General features: G+C 39.5%; 1 protein-coding gene across 10 annotated transcripts in view; it reads left to right on the top strand.

Annotated features, from left to right (window-relative positions):
• The window catches only part of LOC143300855 (SNF-related serine/threonine-protein kinase-like), a 23,789-nt gene extending 3,528 nt beyond the window's left edge, over positions 1-20,261 (top strand). The window contains exons 2-7 of one of the 10 annotated variants that reach the window (XM_076614806.1): positions 2,431-2,572; positions 4,242-4,451; positions 5,002-5,214; positions 6,357-6,437; positions 10,562-11,047; positions 15,593-20,261. In XM_076614806.1, the coding sequence (XP_076470921.1) occupies positions 2,431-2,572; positions 4,242-4,451; positions 5,002-5,214; positions 6,357-6,437; positions 10,562-11,047; positions 15,593-17,132 (2,672 nt within the window). In that variant the 3' untranslated portion in view covers positions 17,133-20,261. Of the gene's footprint in view, positions 1-2,430; positions 2,573-4,241; positions 4,452-5,001; positions 5,215-6,356; positions 6,438-10,561; positions 11,048-12,284; positions 12,363-15,592 lie in introns of all 10 variants that reach the window. The other 9 variants (XM_076614809.1, XM_076614807.1, XM_076614810.1 and 6 more) reach the window with 9 other exon arrangements.
• Positions 20,262-21,326: the final 1,065 nt, after the last annotated feature.

Below are 21,326 nucleotides of genomic sequence, written 5' to 3' on the forward strand. Positions count from 1 at the left end.
CAGTCTGGCAGACTGATGCAAATTATTTGTCAGAGAACAGACAGATACTTACAACCAAACACATCAATCTTAAACAAGATATATCTGAATTGTTTATAAACAAATTTTTTATTGAATAAATAAACACTTGGAGAAATATTTTATTTTTTGAAAACAACAAGAGAACCATTATTGAAGAACTGTGGCAGTTGTAAAGTTCTGTATCCACATACTGTAATGTATATGGTATACTCATGCTACAAGCGGATTTGGGCAGCTTAAACTAACAGTACTTCACTGCTTACCAGTGTTATATCAGTGCTGTTGGTGCTTTAACGGTTATTGAGAGGGAATGTATTATACCTTCAACCTTGCCCCTTGTGTCAGGTTGTTAGTAATTAATTGTTTGATAAGCTCAGAGGTCTTGTAACTACTTGCAGCACTTGCCTCAAGGACAAGTTGCAGTGAACCTAAGTTTAAACATTTGATATTGTAGGTGTTTATGATAGCCATGACATAATGAGTTTTGATATGAATTATGATATACATGAACTGACATTTGTTGGTGTAACATGCCTCTACGTCCAACTAGGCACAATCAGAGGGATCTGAATTATAGTTTTTTTCTCTTTTTTTGCCTGTGGGTTGCGATTGTGTATTGTCTTCCTCATGGGTTTCTTTCTTTTTCTTACACACACCTCCCCTAAATAAAAGCCAAGCTCTAGGAAAATACACACACTGAGGTATGAACTTAAGGATTGTTTAACAAGAGAAAAATAAAAGCCATATCAACCTCCAGGAAAAATACCTGTCCCAGAGAATGTTTTCTTTCTTAGTTCTGAAATTGAACTGCATTCATGGGCTGCAACTCCCATGTTAATTTGCATACATTACATGCCTGTTTACATGCACCAGTGGGCTTTTTGTATGTGTTGGTGTTTCTATCCTGCCAGTAGGCAGCAGGCTAAATGAACACTCACACACAAACACACACACACACCACCTTTTCTGTTTTATTCATCCCTCTCCCGTCCCACGCCAGTAGGCAGCAGGCTAAATGAACACTCACACACACAAACACACACACACACTACCTTTTCTGTTTTATTCATCCCTCTCCCGTCCCACGCCCCCCCCCCCCTCCCCACCCCCCCTTCCCCCTCCCCCGTTTTGTTTTGTTGTTTCTTTTTTTTTTTTTTTAATCATCTAATATCACTGATAGTGAAAAGACGCTAAATTAAAGAACGAATGAACACACACACACACACACACACACACACACAGGGTTGTGCATGCTGCATATGTTCATGTCTAGCATAACCCACCAAAGTCTGACATGGATTTCATGACCAGTTAAGTGTAACAGATTTGATCTTTTGCATACAACATGTGTACATACAGTGATACATGGAGGGGATTAAGGCATTTGTGGGTATCTGCTCGTTAGATGCCATTAAAAGTTGACCTAGGAGATAAGAAAAATCTCCACCCTCAACTCACCAGGCATAGATATCATGATCAAACCCAAGACTCTTGGATTCAGAGTCCAATGCTTTTAACCTTCAGCTATTTTGCCTGTTAACACACACAGAATCAGAGGTGTTAAAAATTACTTGACAGTAAAATGTACCAGTCTGTGATTTAGTCAAGTTCTATTAACTGATGCTGTCATTTAATGAAATGTAAATTGAACTTTTCTCTTAAGTTAAGAAGCTAAAATGGAAACAGCTAAGTGCTGCATTCTGTCAGGATTTGTTTTTCATTTTTGTCATGTTAACCTAGGCTGGCTAAGCCTGGAAATACATACAAATCTATAGCATTTTGCAATGTTCTGTGTCATACCATAGGTTCATGTTCTTGTCATCCATGGTGAGTGCAGTGCCTTTTTTTGTAAAGTTTTCAAAAGCAGTTTGAGAGAGAGAGAGAAAGAATATAAGTAATGTAATTCCCGGCCTACAAAGCGGCTTATCAGATATATCTGTATAATATATATTATATGTTATCTGTATAATATATATTATATGTGTTCAAAACTTTTTTCTTTGAATTTATGAACTTAGTGGATCTGTGCACTTTATGCGCTGCAGCACCTTATTCAAGTTATTGACCAAAAAGTATGATAGGTTAAACTGATAGACAACTAAGGCATATATATACTAGTTTTGACATCATAGAAATTAGAAGATATGTTATTGTTTTTCTGAAGGTAAAACAGTTATAACACTTGGTTAGTTGGTAATAAAGAAGCTGTATTCAATGCAAACTGAGACACATTAAGGCTCAGTACTTTAAATGACGGTGGACAGTGAGTCACCAAGGAAGTTAACATCAAAACAAAAATCAAGCTGATGAATTGTGAACGCTATCCCCAGTCTTAATGTCAGAAATTTTGAGAGGGGTGGGTCGTGAGGTGGTGGTGGAAGGGTGGATGTGACATGGATGTTGTTTCAGATGTGTGGAGCCTGGGGGTGATCCTGTTCATGCTGGTGGTGGGTGTGGCCCCGTTCCAAGAGGCCAATGACAGCGAGACTCTGACCATGATCATGGACTGCAAATATCATGTGCCCGAACACGTCTCCAAAAACTGCAGAGAGTGAGTGGTGTGAGAGCCAGTAGGACGATGGGGTATGGATGCATGTGTGTGCGTGTGCATGCGTGCGTGCACGTGTATGTGTGTCACTGTGTGTGTGTGTGTGTGTGTTTGATACTTAAAGTTTCAGTTTTACAATAAAATTACTTGGTCCACAATGACAATAACAACAACAGCAAACACACACACACACACACATGCGCGCGCGCGCAAATCCGCCCAAAAATCAGGGCACTGGAAAGCTTTGGAATTGGCCATGAATCTTGAAGCAAACACACTGGATCCCATGTAAAGGGACATGTGTATGAGTCCCATTGCTGATTCAGTCAGTGATTGCTGGCTCTGTGGTTGTTTGTGTTTGCAAATGGTATCGTTTCCTTCAGATATTGATCCAGTTGCTTGGGTGGACCTTTGAAATTGATGTCTGCATGTGGGAGCTGTTTCCAGATTTATTTGTACTTTGTTGCCTGTGTGGGGAGGCTAATCAGTTTGATGGCCTCTCTCACTGCAGACATAATGCATGTTTGTGTGAGTTTGAGAGAGTGAATGTGTGTGTGTGCACGTATGCATGTGTGCATGTTTTACACTCTCTCTCTCTCACTCACACACACACACACACACACACACACACACACACACACACACACACACACACACACAGTGACATTTGCTGAAAGCCCTAAATCAGTACGTGTGGGAGGAAAACTACATTGCTTGTGCAAATGAGGAAATAGAATGGCATGGACAGTGTATAACAGAGAAAAATAGTTACATTGTTGTAAACGGGTGTCAGTTGGTTGGTCTCTAAGAGCAAAGATGAAACAAGCTGTTGTCATTTGTCTGAGTGGGTCAATTTCAAAAGAGAGAGATTAAAAAAAAAAAATTATAATGACTACATGTCACTGACAGTGATATCTCATTTTACTTGAAATACTATTCAAGGGAAACTATACATATATGCGATTGTTATTGTTGTTTATAAGAATATTACTTTCGCTCCATCGTTTGTTTCATGTAATTACAATTAACAGCTTTAAATTGTTTGATACTGTGGAATCTACAGTTTATACTAGAGCATGGTATGGAGGTAAATGAGCTGATGCTGTGCATTGTGGGTTGAATGTAACAGTTGGTGGTCAGACCTACTTCTTCCTGCTTTCTCCCTGGTCACATGGAGGGACCAGCTGTTCATTGCTGCTGCTCTCTACTCTGCTGTATGCATACATGTGGTTCCTTCTGACTGCGTATGTTCCCAATGGGCTGACCCTTTGTTTCCAGCTTTTGCTCTAATGAAGTGATGTTGATAATGCGTGTGTACTATTTCCAGGATGCATTGTGCTGTGCCCATTTACCAGATTAACTAATGGACAGTGGGAGAGAGGGAGAGAGAGAGAGAGAGAGAGAGAATGGAAAAAGAGAAAAAGAAAAGAACAGGAGGAATGTGATGCTGGAAGAAAAAAGATTTGATTTAAAAATAAAAAAAATTTAAGTATGGGGTGGAAAAAAGTCTTCCATGGATGCTTAGACAGCTGTGCTCATTTGCAGTCACCTTTTACTGTTTTAGTGTCCACTGGTTTCTCCTTTCAAAAAGAAAAAAAAAAGAAAACCAAACAAACAAAAAAACCCCAAACCCACAAACTAATGGACAACATGCTTGGTTGCTTTGTTTCAGCCTGATTGGCAGGATGCTGCAGCGAGATCCGGCAAAGAGAGCCACATTGTCGCAGATCATGACACACCCCTGGCTGAACGATGGGGACCTGACGCCCGTCTCCACTTTCCTGCCTCTCATCACCAAAGAGATGATCTCAGACGCTGACCACAACTACGTGGTGCAGAAAATGGTGGAGGGCAACATAGCCTCCAGAGAAGAAATCCTCAGGTGATTGCATTTTCAAGCAACCTTGCACCAACTTGGATAGATACATGCTTTGTCTCTGCACTCCCCCCCTCCCACCACACCCCCACACCCCTCAAAAAAATCAAATCAAAGAAAAAAAAAGTAGTAGTTTTCTGTGAGCTTGAAGGCTTGTTATTTATGTTTTTTTCAATCCAGGTTTTCTTTTTTATTTATTTTTTTATTTTTTTATAATCATAAAAAAAAGAGTGACATATTCAGATCAACTGGTGCAGTTACAAACAAGCATGCTTATAATGTTGCAAGCACACATGTAAGATATGCAAATGTCAGTCACAGTCATTAACACTTGCAGGCAAACTCTGTGTGTGTGTGTGTGTGTGTGCGTGTGTGTGTTTTCATTGCCCAACTATCATGGGCTGTCAGACTGTCATGCAGAGTATACTAATTTTTCCTTCTTTTTTTTTTTTCGAAATTTTTCTTTTACATTTCTCCCTGCTCCTCCCCCCACCCCCACCCCCCTATCCCCGCTCCCCAAAAGTCACATCTTCATTGTTTTGATTTCCATGAACAGCTCAATAGAGAAGGACTCGTACAACTACATCACGGCTACCTATTACCTGCTGGTGGAGCGGCGACTGCGGAAGCACCAGCAGCATGAAATACTGACCCAGCAGCAGCAGCAGCAGCTGCAGCAGCCCTCCAGTGGCTCCTTGAGAAAGCAGCCTACCCCCTCTCCGTCCAAGGCTCCCAAACCTCAACTGGAACCCTTGATGTTGTCGCCTCGGTATGTCTGGATTTTTTATTTTTATTTTTTTTCAATCCTGAAAAAAATTGTTGTTAATCTAATCTCTCTCATTTTTATTTGTGTATTCATTTTAAAGTCACTGGTTCCTTTCTCAGTCTTATTATCTCCAGCATTGATTGTTTGGGCTTAATTTTTCCTAGCAGCTGTATATGAATTTATATATATATTTTGTTTAATTAGTAGATTGAGTTGGATTGCTTGATTTTTGTATTTATATGGAATGATTTGTAGAAGAAAGTTTTTGTTCTTCATCATCATCTTCTGTTTTCTTTTGTCTTTACCTAGGTCATTTGGTTCTTTTCTTCTCCTTCAAAATGTATTGGATTTTAAGTCTCAGACAAATCCAGATCACATCATTACTTAAAGAGATCTGTTTTCAAACACTGAATTATGGGTGTGGGTGGGTGTGTGAGCACGTGGATGTGTGCCAGACTTTGTGTGAGTTAGAATAGCAGTGTGTATGTGTGAAAGTGTGCAAATGTGCACACATGCATATGCCTGTTTGTTCATGAGTGTGCATGTGTGTGTATGAATGACGTTGGAACTTTGACAGTTAAGTTTGTCTCATATTAGAGTTATAGAAAGTCTCCTATTAGAGTTATAGAATGGAAGATCTCCAATGTTAAAGAAAAGTGTAATTTTCTTCTCAGAAACCCATTGTCAAAAGCTGATCAGTTGAAGAGACTTATTTTTCAGCATTTATTATGAACATTAGCATTTTATCATTCCTAACCCATGATTTTTCAGTACAAATTTGTTGTTATACAAAGAGAATAGTAAAGGATCTCTTTAGAGGATTTGATTTTACTGGCATTGGAGAGAACTGTATAGAACTAGGAAACTGTTTAAGGATTGTATCATGCTGTATAAGTCAGAGTTAAAGGTTTTGTCATGTTTGAAATGACCATCCCATCAAGGATGTTGCGATGTCTTGAAAATGAAGTAATAGACAAGTTTTGTTTTTCACTTTCCTTTTGTGTGATGGTGTTATTCAATACACACAGGATGTTATTCTTTTTCTCAACATCCCGTCACATATGAACACTTTCTGCAGGTGTTAGGATGTTGCTGGTTACGTCTTTTAACATTCTGTGAAAAATGCCTGATGTGCGTGTTGTTAGAAGGACTTCAGCCAGTGTGAGCTGGGACGGGTTGTTATCACCGCCACCAACAGAGGCCGTGAGCTTTAGCGAAGAGTCCAGGTCAGACTTTTGGCAGCAACAATCCCATGTACAACTGCTATGCTGTTGCACTGCCTGCTGTTTAATGCAGCTGTGCTTTTTTTCCCGACTAGGCGCCGTTTGGCTGTAGATGCTGTTTCAACTAGCAAACCACCAACATTTATATGCACATACATCAGATTCGCCCAGGGGTCTCTAACATTGGCTTGACATCCTATCATTCTAACTCCTTGTACCCTTGGAATGTCCTGACAGTCTGGCCTGTCATATGTAATGTAACATGTATGAGTGGATGCATTCAAATAGAATAACTCTTGTCAAATAAACAGACAGTTCCTGATATTTTATTGGCACTGACATATACACAGGTTAGACATCAATAACAAATACTGACATAACCATCCCACATACTGACAGAACTATGCCACATGATTAAGATATTAATTAAGAAATTAAACCGTTACTACATGATGAATTCTGGTCTTTGTTACTGGGCTGACGTGCCTAAATCAACCTTCACTCAGTTTTTTTTAAACCAAGAAAGTAACCGTGTTGTGTCTGCATATCCCTTCCTTCAAACCGTCATCCTTCTGTGACTGTACCATTTCAGAAAGACACTTTTAGAAGTGGTATTACTATTTCACTGAAAGAATCTCACTGTGTAGGATCTGAGCCATAGGTACATTTGTGGGTTGATGCAGCCTTTGACATGAATCGATAGTTCTTACATGATATGCATATACTGATGTAGAAGCAGAATCAGCAAATACTGTAGATTGAATGAATTAGAGGCAGGGAGACATGACTAGAAAGAAATGATGGAAGCTATAAGCTTCAAATTGTCTGTATATCCATTAGCATCTGTCAAAGCAAAAAATCTCTCCCAGGCTGGATTAAAGTTGAATGCATGGTGCACTTATCTGCATTTGTTCTAACATTCCAGTATTACATCTACTACACAAGGTCACTTTTGCAATTAAGATAATATATTTTGTTTGCAATCCAATATAGTCGTGGCTTGAGAAAGGTGTATGTCAGAAAAGTCATCTGTTCACTGTATGTTGGTTATTGCTTCTTAAGTTTGATGTGTACACACTGAGACACATGCAGATGTGAACACATGTGTATGCAAAGGCACACACATAAACATACAGACATAAAGATACAAATATCTTTATAGCACATGCATCACACATTTTCTCTCTCTCTCTCTCTCTCTCTCTCTCTCTCCCTCCCTCCCTCCCTCCCTCTCTCTTTGGGCCAGTGGCCTTTTCATTAAAACATTTCAGTGTTCAGTGTTCGCTCCCTCTCCCTCTCTCTCTCTGACAGGAAATCTGCTTCATGTACTCACAGACATGGGTACAATATGTGCACCCATGCCTGATAAGATGGATGAACACACACTCACTCACACACACACACACACACACACACACACACAGCACAAACACAACACAACACAACACAACACAACAATAAAAAAAATGCACAGTCTTAGTCCAAACCAGCTTGAAGCAACTCAGCATTAAAATGAAAAACCCTTGAATGTAACACTGCTAACAATATTTAATTGGGAAAGAAAGTTAACACAGTGGTACACACTACATTTAACCAAGTAACATTTATTTTTCCCATGACTCATTGTCTTCCCTAAGAGAAATGTCTTCATTGTTTGCTGTGTTATTATGATCCAAAATCGTGATAAATTCTCATATTGTTTACCCATAAAGTTATGTCATAACACACTTGTGAGAGAGTTTGAGTGAGAAGTCACCAGATCGTCTTGGTGAACATGTGGAGTGGGTGGATGGGGAAGGAGGTTTGTGAAACAGGTAAAGGAGGAAAGGAAAAACAAGCCATTGCTCTCAGTCGTTCACATTTCCAACTTTCCATTCATGCAAACCTGTCTCCAGCATTTACTTGGAATAGATTGCTTCAGTGACATAGGTGTGAGGATGTGGTGTGTACCTTGGCAGAGATGTGAAGTTATTGTAGTTGCAAGAGCTCTTGTGTATCAAGTGTCAAGAGTTCATAATGTGTCAAGTGGCAAGAGTTGATATGTACCAACTGGCAAGAGTTGTAATGTATTAAGTGGCAAGAGTTCTAATGTTCAACTGGCAAGACTTATACAGGAGTTAATATGTCCACTGGCAAAAGTTATAATGTATCCAATGGCAAGAGCTATAATGTATCCATTAGCAAGAGTTATAGTGAATCCATTGGCAAGAGTTACAATGTATCAACTGGCAAGAGCTGTAATGTATCCATTGGCATAATGTATTTGCTGGCAAAAATTATGTATCCATTGGCTAGTGTAATAATAATGTATCAACTGGAAAGAGTTATAATGTATCCATTGGCAAGAGTTATGATGTTTCAGTTGGAAAGAGTTATAATATATTCTCTGGCACAGGTTCTGTATATCCATTGGCAGGAGTGAGGATGTGATGTATCAGTGGGCAGGGCTGAAAGGAATGCTATTTTGTTGATGGCTTTTCATGAAATGTTGCAGTGCTTGGTGCTTTCTATATGTATATATATATATAAGGTGCTTTCTTTTGGCCTTCAGATGTTTTTGTTTTTCCCCCCAAGCGGCTTTCTTTTATTTACCCAGTCCTTTGCTGCCTTTCCATTTTATAGAAATGGTGAAGAACAAATCTGGTTGATCTGGATTAGTTTTTAGTGTGTGAGTGAGTGTGTGTGTGTGTGTGTGTGTGTGTGTGTGTGTGTGTGTGTGTGTGTGTGTGAGGAAGGTAAGGTTTTGCTTATTAAACAAGTCGAATCACATTTTGGATCACTTGCGCCTATGACTGGAAATGAGAGGTTGGAATTAAGAACCAAAAAATTAAGTAAATTGAATAAGAGTTTCAGTTATTAAATGTGATTCAGTCTTGAATTCAGTTATATTTATGTCCCTTGAAGTAATAGTTATAATGGAAAGGGGGAAATAAATAAAATGTGTGCAATTTTTTGCTTAATTGTATTTTGTAAATTTTAGCTTTGAATGAAACGTGTTTTCACTTTGCAGCAGGCCTGGTTTCATTTTCACTTTGCAGTTTTATTTTTCTGTTAATATATATCAGATGTATTTGTCTTTTCTCCCTCTTATGTTTTTTTTTCTTTATATATTCCTTACACTCTTTTGATTTTGTGGAGGGCTTTTCATGTGGAGTATTATTTTTGGTGTCTGTTATTTTCAGCTAGAGGTCACCATCATTTTGCCCTGTTGCCAAATTTACAATGAAAAGATTCACTTTTGGTTCACGTGTGTGAAAAGTGAGTCAATGTAATGACTCTGTTTTTGTTGTTGTTGTTGTTTGTGTGTGTATGTATGTTCGTCCATGGTAAATCCTTAACAAATTCATTTTGAACTGTAAAGTCATGGGGAAAGTCAGGAACGGCCGAAATATCTCACAGATATGAGCATATAACTATGAATGGTTTGGATATTCATAGTGAAAATGGTGATCCAGTTTAGCCAGGAATACCCAGCATAGTTGAGCATAATTTTTCCAGCACAATTTTTCAATCTACAAAAAGAAATTGTGTTTGATGGTGAGCAAAAATATAATTTTGATCATCTTAGGCACTTCTCACATTGTCTAACTGCAGTACTTCAGTGTTTGTTTTTAAAAAAAATCGTTGATTTTTGTCCTTCATGTTTTGTCATTCATAAGGCAGATGATAACCTTTTCTTGCCTGCATGTTGGTTTTTTGTATGTAGTGTCGTACAAGTATTTGAAGTTTTTGTTATGAATTGTTGAAGAGGGAAAGATGTATTAAACACAGAGAAAGCTTGAACATTGATAGATATGGTGGTAAAACAATGAAATGCAGAGTGATGTGGGCTGGTTTAGGTGGATTTGTTTTTCCTTTAGCATGCAACTTTCAGTTCAACAAACACTCATCCTGATGGTGAGCAAGAATATATTCTTTGGATCATTATATGCAGTTTATTGTGTTTTTTTTTTTTTTTTTATCTAATAGTAATTGTGATGCCTTTTCAGTTTTTTTTTCTTCCCCCCTCGCCCCCTTACGAATCACACGTGAGCCATAGAAGGCCTTACCTCTCTTGTCCTTTGTTTTCACTGCTGAGCAGTGGAGTGTCATCATTTCAACATTGTTTTCCCTGTCCTTTGGGCCAGCAAGCAGAAGGAAGTTAAGAAGACCAAGACAGCCCCCATACCCACTGTGGACCTGAAGCCACAGTTCCCCTCCCCTTCCATCTGCGTCTCTCCTGCTGCGGAGGAACCTGTTGCCTCGGGGTCCTACTTCAAGCGTCTCACCACCAGCATGACTCTGGACCGCCGGAAGACCGGCAGAGGGGCTTTGGCTTCCAACCTTCCAGACGCTGTCAGTCCAACAAAGATGTCTCCCTTCCTCAGAAAATTGAAGCAGGACAAGCCGAAGGTGGAGTCCAGGAAGGTGAAGGCGGCTGTGAACGAGCCACCTGGCCTGATAATTCAGAGCATTGCAGTGGGCGCAGCAGATCAGGAGACCAGCAAGAAACAGTCCAAGGTTGCGTCCTTGACCTGCTTCTTTGAGCGAAAAGCCAAGGAATGGACCAGAGAGGGCAAAGGGCACAAGTTCAGCCTGGGCTGGCTGAGAGCGCGTAACCGCCAGCCTGACGCGTAATTTCTCTTTTCCTGGTTTGGTTTGCCTCCCATGTCTGTCCTCCACCTTGCGGAATGTTCTGTCCCAGTCATTGCGCCCTGTGTTTCCTTACTTTGGAATGAAGAGTTCAGTTTTGTGGTTCTGTTGTTTTTTTATTATTATATTTTTTTTGAATAGTTTTATTTTATTCGTTTCCTTTGAATTTGACATGGTTTTAATTTGTTGACTTGATTACAGTTTCTGTTGCTGTTCTTGTCATGGTTGCTTTTTGCAGTGCAGTGTCGGTGTACTATTATTTTCAGTGATGGCCGTTTCTTTCTTATTCTTTGTTTTTTTTATCTGTTGATTATAATTCTTTTACGAAATAGTTCATATTGAAGAAGCTAAAGGAATTCATTTTATGTTCTGTGGGTATCAGAAATAACATGCAGAAGTTGATCACATTTATTTGAACATGATTAACACATTGTCGAGTAATGCGGGAGTATTGTAATTCACCCAGCAGTATCATAAAAGATGCATGCAAGCACATACTTTTTCATAAACGTATTGTTCTGGATGTGAGTGGCATGAATTTGTAGACAGATCAAACTAAGTGTATTGGACATAATTGTTTGACTGCTAATTTACTATTATGCAATAAGTAGGAAACATATCTTTTTCTTTTTTGTGGGGGGGGAGTGTTTTTTTTTTTTTTGGGGGGGGGGGATAGTAGTAATCCACTATTTACCTAATATAATTGTGTGATTTTTATACTCATTATCAGATTTCGCATCTGAAAAATATTTTTTTGTACTTTTCATGAGATGAAATGAACAAGGAACTTGGATTCCTTTCTTTTCCTGTCTTTCATTCTGTTTCTTGTCTGTTAAGACTGGCCATAAAAAAAAAGTAAAAAAAAAAAAAAAGAACTGGTGATTGTGATAGGTTTTGTGTTCCTCTCTTTCCATTTTGTTCCTTCTCTGTGAAGTCCTGTGATTGTGACAGAGTACTGTTGGTATTGAGGCTTTGCCAGATGTATGCTTACATCACATTTTCTCATCATGTGTCCTCCAAAGAAAGAAAACACAAAATCTGCTGGTTTATTGGGAGGTAATTTGAGTTGGACAAAGTTGCTTTGGGTTGGTGATAATAGCAGCATGCAGATGTCAGCTGATAGAGTTCCATGGACATCTGTTCTTACCGTTTTTTCGTTTGTGGGATTCAGCAAATGTGCTGCTGTGTAACCAGTTCCATCTTTCCTGTTGACCACAGTCAACCAGAGCAGAGGATGGGATCCTTGGAGCTGCTTGGGTTCCCGCCTGCTCTGAAGATCAGGTGTTGGGGTTACGGGTAGATATGACTGACAGCATGCTGGACACTACTGAGTATCATGCTTAGTGCCACTGCCACAAAGTTGAACAGTGTGTTCTGTAACCTAATAAGCACAAGGTGTATCATCTGTTTTTTTGTTGTTGTTTTTTTTAATTCAAAACCACAAACAGCTCATAGCATGATGGACACAGGTTGTTAAAGTTATTCAATGATTAGTGTTGATGAGTACTTAGTGGGGGGTGTGGTTTCTGGAGGCACACAGCCTGTGACATTTATTGTGCAGTGGAAGGCAGAAAGGGAAAGGGGAGGAGGAAGATTACTGTCTGTTGTCATGCTGTCAGTCAGTGCTGGGGTCAGATTGTAAAGTGTGGGTGGAAGCGTGCCTTTCCAATGCTTCCTGAAGATGTCGAGCTGAACCATGAACATCAAGAAGTGCTCAGATATTGGTCTTTTCATATCTTTCTGTCTCTTTCACTCTCTCACACACATACCTATCTTGTTCTGTTTTTTTTCTCCTCTTTCTTCTTTTATAGAGATGATTTTTTTTCTTATTGAAAACAATTTTTTTAGGGCTTTTATATGTATTTGGGAGGTAACCACCAGTTATCTGAGAGATTTGGTGCTTTCTGTTCAGTTGACAACCAGAAATATGAAACATCCCTTCTCTTCTTCTGATTTTCATCATCATTTTTTCATGGAAATTGCTAAGATAGATATAGTATTATACTGAATAGACTGAAAAAAAAAGAAGCAAAGACAGCAAAGAATGGTGGCTGGTAAGAAACAGCCCAGAAGATGCTGAGTTATGAGAGGTTTTAGTTTTCTCATGTTTGATGGCAGTTAGCTCAGTCAGGCATGCTTCAGCTTCCAGTCAATAAGTTCAAGTCCCTCTTCAGCCTTTGTCATCTTTATCAAGTGTGTTTTGGTATCTCACTCTTAATGCGGAGTAGATGTATTTTTGATGTGGAAAGGGCACTGTTTGGTTCTTGCATGCAAAGGATTGACTGCATCATAGTACCCCCTTCCATGCACAGCATTGGACTCCTTTTGTGTGTGTCTGCTGGTGTTTTTTAAGTGCAGATTTTCATTTGCATATATTTTCTTCTCTTATTCTGTTTGAGTGTAAGGTATGTGTGTTTGAGTATGCACGCATGTGCATCGTGCATGTGTGCACATGCATTAATTTTTAGTTGATTTCTATGTATTGTTCAGTCTGAATGCATGTGTTTTTAGAATGAGCACATTTTCAGATAGTCCTGAACTTGGTCTTTCACACACAGAATGGGAAATGCAGAAACAATAAGCAAACAAATTTACATGCCCTGACCAGTCCAAGGGAGACAAGACTTTCAACTCAAAGCAACAGAGCTTCGAGTTGATAACATGTATGCAACTGGGGATTATTATCAGAGCAATTCCAGTTTACTGACTAGGACCAGTCCTAATAAGAGTTGGATGGGACTGGATTGTTGAATAGTTGTCTTGCACTTGCCGCTTTGGTTCTTTATCTCATTATTAGTCACTGGTGTCTTTCTTGTCTTTTGACTGGATATGCACACACATTCCTGCACTATTTTTTCAATGTGTACACAGGGACCTAACAGGTTTTGGCATTATTTTATGCTCCTACTATTTTTGGACTTTGCTTTTAAAGAAATATGACTCCAGAAAAATAATGAAAATCGAAACCAGAAGTTCTGATAAGATAGTGGCATCAGAGAACCTATTGCTATATTGCCTGTGAGCTCTGGTACGTGTAATGAATGGTCCGCATGTATTTGCACATTGTTGTGTTGTTATTGTCTTGATTAATGTGTCACCTAAGGATGTGTTTGCATTTTGTGTACTTCTTAAGACTCAGTGCGGTTGTGAAAGATGGAAACAGAATGTATCTTATGAAAACATGCCATGAATTTTGTCACAGTTTTTGTTATATTGATTTGGCACACACCTACACAAAAATATAAATCGTACATGTTTGTGTTCACAAAAGTGAATTAGTCTTGCCAGTGTTTAGAGGGAGATTAGAGGGCAGACTTCCAGGTGAGTTGAGAGAGGGAAGAAAGTTTGTTGCCAGATTTTGGGTCGTTCTTATGCCTTATTAAGGTCCTTTTTCTCTGAGGCCTTTGTGCATGTGTGTGTGTGTGTGTGCTTTGCTCTCGGTCAGTGTTTGTTTCCCAGTTTCTAGCTCTTTGTGTAATGGGTACGTTCACACATCCACAGAATCACTCTCATGTCTCTCTCAACAGTGCTTGCAGTATTGAGCTATTGCTAACTAACTGCATGAGTTATTTTTTATTTTTTAGTTATTTTTTGTAAGTTTATTTGTTTGTTCAAGAACAAAAATAGGAATATCGTATTACTTTGGTCCTGGGGTAATTGTAGTAAATTATAGAAATGAAAGATTACACAAAAAAAAGTTAAGGAAATCAAGTTAAGAAATCATTTATCTTGCACTGATTGTGTGTGTCCATAATTGTCTTGATACCAGTAAGTGCATAAAGCACAGTTTTGATTGATACTCCTTTCTCTCTCTGTGTGTGTGTGTGTGTGTGTGTGTGTTGCATTTTATGTCAGTATTTATATATTAGCATGTGATACGCTTACTGCAAGCTGTGCATATATCCAGATATTGTTATGTTCAGTTGAAAATAATTACTGATTTAGATTGCGAGCTTTTGGTAACTGGCTGTTGATAATCAGGGTGCAGTTGCCAAATTTACATCATGTCAAGTAGCAAAATGTCCTGCTGTACAAGTGTCCTGCTGTACAAATTTACATCATATAAAGTAGCAAAGTGTCCTGCTGTACTTCTGTACGGTGGAGTGGGAAAAGTGTTTTAAATACTTTCTCATTTATGTACCTCTCTAATATGTTTGATACTTAATTCTTTCACATTTCTTTGTCATATGTTTTCTTTCCGTTTTGATGGTGATATTTAGCAATTCACAAATGGGTTAAACCATATTCATTTTAATTTCTGTTCTTGTATCTATGAAAAACTTTTAAAAATCATCATTCTTGTATCAAAAAAAAAAGAAAGGGAACCCAGAAGAGATTTAAATAGTCGCTCGCACATTGCTGTGTAACAGATCACTTCAGTTTCCATGTTGTTTGAAGAAAGGTATTTGTGCATAGATAGATGATTGTTGAGATGTGACATTGTTGAAGTGAAGAGAGTTGTGTGTAGATGATTGCTGAGATGTGACATTCTTTATATGAAGAGGGTTGTGTGTTGGTGTGTGCAGTATACAAGATGGGGGAGCAGAGAAGGCAGAGACCCCTCCCCCACAGACTGGCCCTTCCATGTCAGCATCCTCCGCTCGTCAGATGCCGTCCTCCTCCTCTGACACCGGTCTCGTGAACCGACAGAGCAGCGTGACGCGCAAATGTAGTCTCATCAAGGAGGAGTCCTACGACGAGTACGACGGTGAAGAGGATGATGAGTATGACATGGACGCGGCGGTGATGAAGCCAGTGAAATCGCTGGAGTCGTTGGACGACTCGGCAGCCCCGAGTCACATGTCCCTTCCACTCAATATGTCCTCCTCGGCCTCCTCTGGCCCTGACCCTGTCAATCCACGACGACCCCTCAAGTCGGTGTGCAGCTCCCCCCAGCTCCTCAACCAGATCCATGAGGAGAACGAGTCTGAGGACGAGGATGAGTTTGACCCACTGAAAATTGTGCCACGTCGCTTTGGTGGCTCAGCAAGCAGCAGCCACCGTGAGAACAGCTCGGCTTCTCCAGAAATCCTTCGCAAGTACGAGCAGAGGAAGAAGCGGAGGGGGCCACGCCAGCTGGGCACCAGCTGCAGCTCATCAGACGCCAGTGACACGGACGACACGGAGGGCAGATCACGCAAGGACAAGTTGAGGCACAAGTTCATTCACAGGCGAGACTCCAGCGACCATTCCAGCGACACAGACGGTCCAGGCGGAAGCTTAGGGGGCAACGGCCGACTCCGGGGAGGTGGGGGTGGGGGTGAGGGCGGGACCTCTCAAGGGTCACAGTCTCAAAATGGAAGTGGAGGGGGTGGGGGCGGGGGCGGTGGTGGTGGTGGTGGAGGAGGAGGAGGTGGAGGTGGGGGAGGGGGAGGTAGTAAAAATGAGAAGAAAGAGGGCTCTGAGAAAAACCAGAGCAACAACAACAACAAAACCAACTCTAGCCACCAGCACAAGAACAGTCGGTACCAGGGCTCCAGCGGGCTGGGTGGCTCCAAGGGCTCGCTGACAGACACCAGCCTGCGGGTGCTGAGCCGCAAGCTGAGCGACATCAGCACAGGTGTGGGGGCGCTCCTGACGGACTGCAGGGGCAGCGACTGTGATAATGACTCCTCCTCCCCCCACAAAACCCCCTCCACCCCGCGCTCTCCGGACCCCAATGGTTCGGTGTGCTCGGGTTCCCTGCAGCGTCAGAGCAGCTGCTCCACGCCCAGCAGACTGCGCTCGGACTCAGCGCTGTTCGTGGTCAGTGAGGCGGAGTCGCCCCCCATCACCCTGCTCCGCCCGTCCTCTGTGCAATACCTGGGCAGGTCCACAGAGGTGTGCTGTCTGTGCGGCCCCTCTCACTGTCAGTCGTTGGAGTTCTCCCAGATCTGCAGCTGTGCCAGCCAGGCGGACTCCCTGCCCTCTGCCGCTGCCGCCAAGCGCCAGGCCCAGGCAGGCAAGACACTGAGAGTTTCTCCCTGCAGGAGTTCAGATCTGTCATGTGGTGCGCTACATTGTAAACCCTCCTCTGGCAGTGTGTCTGTGGTCCCTGTGGAGTCCAAGTGCTGCTCGGTGGTTTGATTAAGTGTGGACGTAGGTCATCCATGCGTGTCAGGTCAGTTTCATCACAAGATTGTTTGGTGTTTTACTTTGGTGTTACACTCTTTTTTTGTTGTTGTTGATTGACGTGTCTTAAGTTTAGGCTGACATGCACATTGGGGCACACATGCATGACAGCACACACGTCGTCACAGAGCACGCAGCACCAAACATTCTTTCTGACCACAGCACACGGTTATTGAATGTTGTGTTGGGGTGTGTGGTGTTCATGTTGGAACCCATTACTATCTTTAAGCCATCATTTTGATTTTAGAGAGAACGTATCTGTGATTGGTGGTTGACCATGTTTTTTTACCATGTTGCTATGGAACAAAGTGCAAGTTTTTCCATACACTCATTCCAGTCATAACGTTTTTGTTGAAGAATATTATGAAAACTGAATAATAGTCATTGTAAAGTCGCCACTGTGTAAAACTGTTTCTCCTGTGTTTCAAGTTGTGAATGCATAGTACTGGTGTTTTATTTATAGTTTCAAACCCAAGATTCTGATGCACAGTTCATCCCAGACGTCTACTTGTTTAAAAAAAGAAAGAAAAAAAAAAGTGTGCTGGGGTGAGTGATGCCCAGTGTAATCTTCGGTTTGAAACAAGGAGACAATGCCAGCTTGGAGAAAAAAGGAAGAAATAATATTATCTTGTTGTGTAAGTGCAAATGAAAGAAATAAAACTGAGCATAATTGATTTTTGTTTCTCATATGTTTCTTGTAAATACACTGCATAATTTGCTGTTTAAGATAAAGTATCATTGTCTTATTTTTTTCTTTTTGGGGTCTGACTTCTTGCTCGAATTAGCGACAGACAGATCATCAGTTGTGATTTTTGAAAACATATTTTACTTATCCATGAATAACTTTCTGATTTTATTATCTTCGAAGCAAAAAAATAGTTTGGAGTTTGAAGTCTTCCAATTTTTAACAAATTACAAATATTTGAAACTGACAGCTTGTGATACTTGTAAGTGCTTGTAATACATGATAATGGATGTGGTTTTAAAGGTATTTTATAAATCAGTTGAAGCAACAGGATGATTAAGCAACAGAGCGCAAGTATTGAAGTGATCATCATTACAGTGGATGATGGAGAATGCATACTTTCTTTTGACAGTCTTTTGGTCAGACCATTTTGAAAATAAATCAATAATAAAATGTTGCTTGTTTCACTTAGTAGTTGCCTCTTCACTTGTCAAAACCTATTATAATACTATAGATTAAGAATAAATTGAACAAAAAAAGAAATGAAAATGAAGAGAATTAAAAGTTGAGTTTTTCATTTGTCAAGGGTTTCCAGATTATCTTTCATTTTCTGCTAATTTCTGCATGGTGTTTATGGGACAGCAATTGCAGGCAGGACACATAACTGGCGTTGCTGCTTTATTGCATAGTTCACCATCATATAAACATCAGACTATGCTGCCATCAGTTTAACATGAACCAATATTTATAGTATTTGCACAGGGAATTGAGTTTCTTAAATACGGGTATTTCTTAGGTATTTATCACTTTCATGACATGTAGTTCGAGTTGCAACTCAGCTTGGTACATGAATGTTCAGTATTATGATGTGCTAGTAAGTTGGAGACATTGCATGTAAATTGTGGCAATCTTTTACTGAATGCAATGTGAAGAAGCCCTCACTGATAATAAAAAAAATGTAAAAAAATGTATTCTTGATGATTTATATTCTGTATTGAATGTAAGGTGGTTTGCATTTACTGAAAGATACATTGATTTCTAAACCCACCCCCCACCACCACCTTTATTTAACATGATAGATCTCTTTGTGGGTTTAAACATTTTCGTTTTGAGTGGATATATTTATCTAGAAATTTATTTATTGATTTGTTTTTATTGTCACTGTAACTTTGATTAATATTTTAATGAAAATGAAAATTATGTACAGCCAATAGCAATAATGATAATAGAATCATTCATGCAGTTAGATTCTAGTTTTCTGTAAGTGTAAGAAGGGAAAGGAAGCATGCAGTAAAGAAATATCACTGTATAAATCATTTTATCATTGTTACACATGATTTATTTGCGATAATCTTTCTTTCTTTCTTTTTTTTTTTAATGTTCATAGAAACAATTATTATGATAACTGGAATATTCAGAGGTTTCCCTGTTCAAGGAAAATTAGTTCACTTGTTTGGGCTTATATTTAAAAAAAAGAAAGTAAGGAAAAAAGCAGACTGTGAGCTTTGGCAAAATCTTGAGACAGTGTATTCTTTATTGATGATACATTTTAGGTCTTTGCTTTTGAAATCCCCAATTGGAGAGGGAAAAGAAAAAAAAATGACCTCAGCTCTTCACAAAGAAAGATTTAAGCTGTAATGACACAAAGTTATATTGTTGTAATATACCCCTTTTTTCTGTATACAGTGTAACTGTTATTGTGTAAATATTCATGAAATATGTTATATATATATATATTAATTATTGTGGATCAACATCCCTCCATAGATACCATTCTGACAATGTAAAATTTTGTGATGTGTACTCCTGATGACTTGTTCATTTTATTCCGTCTTTCAGGTTCCAGTGCTGGCATTGTGAGCCAAAGACAAGTAGATAATAAAAAGGTGTGCTCATCAGTATAGTATGTCACTGTATGGGTTCAGTCTTTAATGGGTCAGCCATTGAGATTTTTGTGTGGTTTATTCTTTTCACACACACACACACACACACACACACACACACACACACATGACTGAAACACCCCCCGTATCATTTTCATTTCTTTGTATTTTGTAGTGGGGAAAACACCACGTGTGAGAGGAAGTTTCTTTTTGTTTCTCTTGGTCAGTTAATTATTTTGGATTGTTTTGGAATGTACTACATTTATTGGAATGCTTATAGTTATTGACTGTTACTGTCTGCTGGTAGGTTGATGATTCCAGAGGAGGAGTTTGTTGATTTGTTACTGCAGCGTTCACCATTGTTCAATGGTTAGGAAAATGTGGTAGTATTGAGACTTAAGACTTTGGTGTTGATATTACTGTGTTTATGTTATATTTGTTTTGAAGTATTTGTATTTTCTCATATCTGTCTTGGTGTCTGTATTTCTATATTTGATTAAAAGAGAGAGAGACATGGGAGTGGGGGTGGGCGGGAGAGGGCGGGGGGGGGGGGGGGGGGGGGTTATAGCTACTTCAGTACTTGATAGTTCCATACATATTTTTTCTGCCAGTATTTTCTCTGGCATGAATTATTAATAACTAAGAAATCACAGGTGATGATGGGCAGCAAAGTAGAAAATAACCATCTGAGAGAATAGAAACTTCTTTCTCTGTTTATTCCATACCGGTTTTAAAGCTAGTTCATACCTGAACAAAACAGACAAACCTGTCTTTGAGCATTTGAAGATTGAATTCCTTAAACTTGATAACAAATGATTTTCAGCTTCCTGTAGTAAGGTTTGATATTTTTTTTCTTCTTGTTCTTCTGATTTCTTGATCAAAGATAGTATAAGGTAGCGTATATGGATTTGTCCGAACGCAGTGACGCCTCCTTGAGCTACTGAAACTGAAACTGATTAAAGATAGTGATTTTGTTGGTTTAGAGTTTGCAAATCTGGATGAAATTTTTCTCTAAACATGTCTGCTTTTAAGTGGGTCTGTGTAATAATCACTTTGGTTGTCACTGTGTGGGGGAAACTTTAACAATGACATTTTCTCAGTGACAGCAAGTGGCGGAGAAATCAACATGGGAGAGATGGCAGTTTTCGGTAAAACTACCATCACTGTGAAGCCGCAGCTCCTGGGCTGAAGTATGTAGTCTGGATAAGCTTCCTGGTGTTTGTTTGTTTTTTTCTTCTTCTTTAGAAAAAAAAAATTTTTTCTTAAGCCAGTCTTCCTGTTCTTTTTACTTTGTTCAAATATGAAATGATGTTTCTTTTCATCAGTTTTGTTGTTATTAAAACAGATCCCATCAAGATTGTCAAGATCGGATCAGACTGGTCTGTTTACTCAGAAAGACCTATAAAAATAAACAACCTTGGGAATTAATTCTTGCAATGAACAAATACTTACATGTCCTCAATAAGTCAACATATTGATGCTAATGACTATAAAGGAACAGAAGAAATGAAGAAAAATGCCATTTGTGATGAAATTTAATCATCACTCCCTTATCTTCTTCTGAAGTGAAGTTTTCAGACT

Source organism: Babylonia areolata, chromosome 26, assembly GCF_041734735.1.
Source record: "Babylonia areolata isolate BAREFJ2019XMU chromosome 26, ASM4173473v1, whole genome shotgun sequence".
Taxonomy (NCBI): Eukaryota; Metazoa; Mollusca; class Gastropoda; order Neogastropoda; family Buccinidae; genus Babylonia; species Babylonia areolata.